The 5,901-nt window shown below is 46.4% G+C and overlaps 1 protein-coding gene across 1 annotated transcript in view; it reads left to right on the top strand.

Moving 5' to 3' along the window:
• Positions 1 to 5,901, top strand: part of LOC106815046 (AP-3 complex subunit delta-1-like) — a gene marked incomplete in the record, with an annotated part of 54,195 nt that overhangs the window by 28,773 nt on the left and 19,521 nt on the right. Inside the window, 6 exon segments of the mRNA XM_014819470.1 lie at positions 2,537 to 2,663; positions 2,931 to 2,952; positions 3,711 to 3,786; positions 3,788 to 3,841; positions 4,363 to 4,466; positions 5,618 to 5,849. Coding sequence (XP_014674956.1) covers positions 2,537 to 2,663; positions 2,931 to 2,952; positions 3,711 to 3,786; positions 3,788 to 3,841; positions 4,363 to 4,466; positions 5,618 to 5,849 — 615 coding nt within the window.

Here is a 5,901-nt window from a genome sequence, read left to right as displayed (position 1 = left end):
GCATCAGCTGTGTGCTTGCATAGTGTGGCCGGTCTCCACTGTTGTTGCATACTGTGTGTTACATAGTTGTGTGCTTGCAGGAGCTGATGTCTTCGCTATGAGCGTGCTTTACGAGCGCTATTGTTACCGGTCTCGCCGCCTATATCGGAGATCAAATTAGCTGCTAACTCGTTCTCGGTTGTTGATCCGCCTGTGCATTGAACTACAATGCATACCATAGTTGTCTACGACTGCAACATTGTTATTCATTGTGTGTCGTATGATGCCGATGAGCCATCATTTCTTCATTGTAAACTGTGAACTGTGCTAAGACTGATATTTTCAGATTGTATTCAATTGCGTTGCTAATCTTTAATCGGGTTGTAGATTTTTTTTGATTGGTCGGTGGGTAGCAGCGCGACGGATAAAACCGGGTGTCAACCTATACTTGTCAGTAAACGTCTATATCGATTATAACAATTAATTTGCTAGAATTACTAATACTCTTTACTACTAGCATGCGTAACTTGAATAATCTGTTTCTTATCTCGAAGTGCTAAGGTGGGGGGGATATCACGTATTTAATTACGACTATTCGTTATCAACGGTGAGGTTTTTATCGTCATATTTGTAGTTTTAGTGTTAGTGTAAAGGCTGGTCACATTACGTGCCGTGTATATTCAATACATCTGCGTGTTTACTATGGTGTAAGCCTCGTACCTACATCATGCTAACGTCAGCTGTGATGTGGTGAAATATTTACGTTCACGTAACGTGATTTTATCTCGCAATGGGCATTCCTAAAGAGCACGTGTTTCATTGCAAGCTGGGACAGAATACTCTATATTGCTTGTTCGGTAATTCCATCTTTCCAGCGCATTGTGTCTGGCAAAAGCTTAGGATACTGATAGAAGATTCAGATCAAAACTGTAAGTTCTCAGTCACTTGTAAAATCTAAAAAATCAGAGCAGTATTATGCCTAACGTTATCATTGTCATAAGGATAAATCGTTCCCAGCTTATAGCTTCAATTCTTCATAATCATGAGTAACCTGCATATTATGAGAGTTTCGATATTGAGAATTTAATAATTTGAGTGGAATGATTTTTTGGGCGGGTCAAAATGAAAGCTGCAATTGGCGTCTGTTAGCGAGCAACTGTCAAGTATAAAGAAAACATTTAAGGGGAATTTTCAAACAACTGCCACTGAATTTTATTTTTCCGGCTGGGTGTTTATTTTATATTGTGGTATATCAATATTTTCTCAACTCGAATGTTTACTGTCTATCTTTATTTCATTTTATTAATATCTTGGGGCGCTTCTCGCCATGGGTCGAAAATCTTGGAAGCAGGACGCATCCAAAGTCGCTGTGCAGCGCTCAGCGATAGGACCCTGATTCTCTATCTCTCTATGACAAAGATGAAAGCAATCAGGCTTATATCTTCTCTATCTCTCTTAAATGGTCAGTACGCGTCTAGCGCATCGGAAAAAAAAAACTGAACTACCAAACTGGTTCGCTAGCGCGAAAGTTGCGAACACCTTAACGGACTAAAAGATCCGGCACTCCCGATTCCAACGATCACCGCTTCTTCTGTTATCGGAAACCAAACTTCACTTACACCGATGCATTAATCGCATCGGGAGTGATTATATGAATAAATTCAATAAATTAATCGAATTAATATATTCGATAAAGCCCGCGTTGCGCATTTTGATCATCACCGAAAGATAGCACTTTCGTTAACGATTGCTGTTCCACTTTTTGCGCAGTTTCTCGTTTTCTTGTTAATCGTTTATCGTTCAGTGCGAGAATCAATTACCATCTCTGCCTGCCGTCCATGCTGCGCTGCATGCAGCGAATGACTCGTTCGACGCTCCCTTCCCGTGGCTTCTCTGCCCCGTCCGTGCGTTTCGACTCATCAACCGGTGCGGTTTACTCTCTCTATCTCCGCACACTGCGTGCCTCCGCTTGACGCGATTACATAAATTAAACCTAGAGCACTCGGGAGAGCACAGACCTGCTGCCCAAGGCCAGCTAGAATTCTGTCAGCTTGCTGAGAAACATTGTGTAATATAATTAAAATAATTAATTGGATCCGCCGACACGACCCAAAAGTAATCAAATTCTAAGTTATCCCGATTTCTGACATCCTAGAAAATTTTATTAATTTACATATGTCTGGATCCGCGATCACACCAAATGCTATTAATTGCTAGTTACCCCATTTCTGACCTATCCTGAAAAATACTTATTAATTAATTAGATGCCCGATCACCAGCAAAATCTCCATTCAATTCTAAGTTAGCCCATTTCTGACCGATATCCTGAAAACTTTATGACAATCCGCTCCATAAACTGGTTTTCAGTTAGCTGCTACACAAACAAACCAATACAACCCACAAACCAACAAACACACCGGCGTAAACCAACCCCTTGGCGGAGTAATAAATTCGTTAAACGAATGTATTCCAGTAATACCGCGTGCGTTTCCTCGATCGTGCGTTTCGATCGTCACACCCGCGTCTCTCTTTCTCTGCGGCAGGTGATCAGAAAAAGATAACACTGATGGAGATTGTGAAGAAGCTGATGCGTTCACATGGATCCGCGCGGGAGGGCACGCGCCTTTACCGAGGACAGCTGCTTCTCCTAAGATCATCGAGATCTGCCGCAGAACAAAACTACCAAGTAAACATTCACCAACTTCGAGTGCGTAAGTACTAAGTAACATAAAGCTAGCTCCGCCTGAGCGGAGTCCGGAGAGTGATCATCGCGCGATCGCAGGTTTTGACCGTCTTTTTGTTATTACAGTCCGACCTCGCCTTAACTCGTCATCAACTTATTCGCTAGAATGACCTAATTCGATACAAAAGAGGCATTGACCCAATATTTGCTCTTCTTTTGATCTCCCCTGGTTAATTTCCGTCTGTATAATTTGTATTCTGTAATTCGTAATTCGCTACAAATATTCTCTGGTCCAATAACAATATTCAATTCAAAATGACTCGGTAATGCGTAGCGGGATGTTTCGTTTATGCAAGGAACATTATTAGTCTATCAGAATACAGTGTATTTATTGAAACACTCTGCCACTCGCGTTCAACAATTAAATCTATTACACCATGGTACAGACAGGTAAAACAGCAGATGAGCTGCACGCAGAGCTCTCGTAAGACTTTTATTGCCTAAATCGTCTGTTTTAGTACAGAATTATCTATCTATTTCGTGGGTTTCTCACGATTAATATAGGAATTCGTTGGAAAATCACGAATTAAGTATAACTTCAATTGATTCTGTAATTTGTACGAAAAATGCCGTCGGATCCCGAATCTTGATACGAATTTAACGCGACGTTGAACTGTTATTATCATCGAACGTTTATCATAAGTAAACCGCCGCCAGCCTCAGCCGCCACCGTCGACACTCGCCCCGCACAATCAGTGACGCAACAGCTTCACGCGGTTGGTTGGTGTGTTTAATGGCGTCGCACCTCACAGGTACCATGAGCAATATCCCGTGCCTTGCGCCTGCAGCGCACATGTGCACACTTGACGCGATGACATTGAACGGCGTGGACAATTTGTAACGAACATTGGCGAGTGTGACACTGAACGGGGATCCGAGACCCCCACACACTTGAGTACAACTGATGATGACATTGAACTGGCGTGATCAATTTGACGAACACTTTGCCGGGTACATGGAACGGGTTGCACCGATTGTTGCCACACAGGTACGTGAGCATCCTGGTGGAGCTGACGCGGCTGGAGGGCACGCAGCCACACGAAGAGCTCGTTGCCGGACAGATGGCTGGACGTTGCCATCCGCGTGCAGGCCATACGACACTTCGCCGTCTCCCAGATGGTTAGTACGGCTGTCGCGCCAGTAGAGAAGCCGCCAGCACAGGCGCCGCCACCCTCTTCGCCGAGGACGGCAGTAATTCTAACGTGCTTGGCTTGCGGAAAGCCAGCACTCAGATGTAATAGTCCAGGCTAGACCATAATTTTGCAGCATCCCTGCAGACTAATTTCCATGCGGGGACACAGCAGCATGACACAGAGCAACCATTTTTACCTCGCCAAGGAGGTAATTAATCGCGTCTCGTGCGTGTGTTCATGTTGTGTCGTGTGTGTGGTGTAGCCACTATGTCTCGCGCGATCTCGCCTATAGGCGTCGAGTCAGCAGCAGCTCGCCTTAGGGCGTCCAGGCAGCAGCAGCCAGAGCAAGCCAGCTGTTATACAAACAGCTGTGTTACCTGGCTGGCGGAGTATGCCACTCTCCGTGGAGTGCCTCTGTCTAGTTCTCTATGCGTTGCAGTTTCGTTTGCAGACGTGTGTTGACTGTGTGTTTTTTGCTCAGCGAGTGTTTTTTCTGTGTGCTTGCAGGCGATTCTGCTGGAGAACGCTCACGTGTTGGTCGGCAACTCCCGTCGCAACAGCATATGCGAAGTCCTGTACGCCGCTGCCTGGATCTGTGGGGAGTTCTCCGAGTACGTACATGCACCTCCTGCAAACTCTAGCGCGTTGTGATGGAACCCCGCCGCAGTTGTGGTCCGGCGTGTTGGGATGTATTCAGCATCTAGTGTAGTAAAATCGCCACTGTTATTTTTGCGAAGGTGGCAAACGCCAGCGGTAGCTCTGTCTAGCGTGTTAAGATAGGCCACATGGCAGTTGTGGTCCACCGCGGTGTAAGTATCACACCGGTGTGGGAACGTAGTGCTACCGGGTTCAATGGTTAATATGACCGCTATTATTGACCGTTATTAACGAGCATTGTTACTGCACGACTGCCTGTCGTTAAACGTCGTTTAATTACCATCATTAATGACCATCAATAACGAGCGCCCTTCGACGACCATCGTTAATGAACATCGTTAATTACCATCATTAATGATCATTCTTCGACGACCATCGTTAACGAACATTGTTAATTACCATCATTAATGACCGTTCTTCGACGACCATCGTTAAATTGACTACGTCGTGAATTTTCTGTGGTGTATATTTGTAAAAACGTTTGTTGCAATGGTTTTTACATGAAAAGTAAGTACTAACGGCACTAAATGTATCCTCAAATTCTTACCTGATAAGATTGTTTTTCAACTAGTTAAAAATCCAAAAAATCTGGGCGATTCGGTATATTTATAGTTCAACATGAATTGCTTGCTATGGACTATGTATGACTATGAGTCACAAGTGTAATCTCTTTAACGGCTCCCCGGTCTCTCTCCCGCGCATATACGCATGCAGGCACCTACCCTCGGAACATGCTACGGCACATGCTGCGGCCGAAGGTGACCATCGTTAACGACCATCGTTAACGACCATCGTTAGCGACCATCATTAACGACTCCCCGTCTCTCTCTCCCGCGCACGCAGGCACCTGCTCGACCCTCAGAACACGCTGCGGCACATGCTGCGGCCGAAGGTGACCATCGTTAACGACCATCGTTAACGAACATCGTTAGCAACCATAATTAACGACTCCCCGTCTCTCTCCCGCGCACGCAGGCACCTGCTCGGCCCTCAGAACACGCTGCGGCACATGCTGCGGCCGAAGGTGACCATCGTTAACGACCATCGTTAACGAGCATCGTTAACGACCATCGTTAACGACTCCCCGTCTCTCTCTCTCTCCCAGGCACCTGCTCGACCCTCAGAACACGCTGCGGCACATGCTGCGGCCGAAAGTGACCAACCTGCCCGGCCACATCCAGGCGGTGTACGTGCAGAACATCCTGAAGCTGTACGCGAGCATCCTCGTGAAGGCCGAGGTCGAGGGCGAGCGGCGCCTCGTCGCCGACATCACCGACATGCTCGTCGACAAGCTCCCCGTCTTCGCTCAGAGTTCTAACCTCGAGGTGCAGGAGCGGGTGAGTGTGCGCGCGGCGGCGGCGGCGGTGAAGGTGGCGCCCCCTGCGGGCT

Source organism: Priapulus caudatus, unplaced genomic scaffold (assembly GCF_000485595.1).
Source record: "Priapulus caudatus unplaced genomic scaffold, Priapulus_caudatus-5.0.1 Scaffold1028, whole genome shotgun sequence".
NCBI lineage: Eukaryota > Metazoa > Priapulida > Priapulimorpha > Priapulimorphida > Priapulidae > Priapulus > Priapulus caudatus.
Note: the sequence above shows the minus strand (reverse complement) of the source record. Positions and strands in the feature narration are given on the sequence as shown.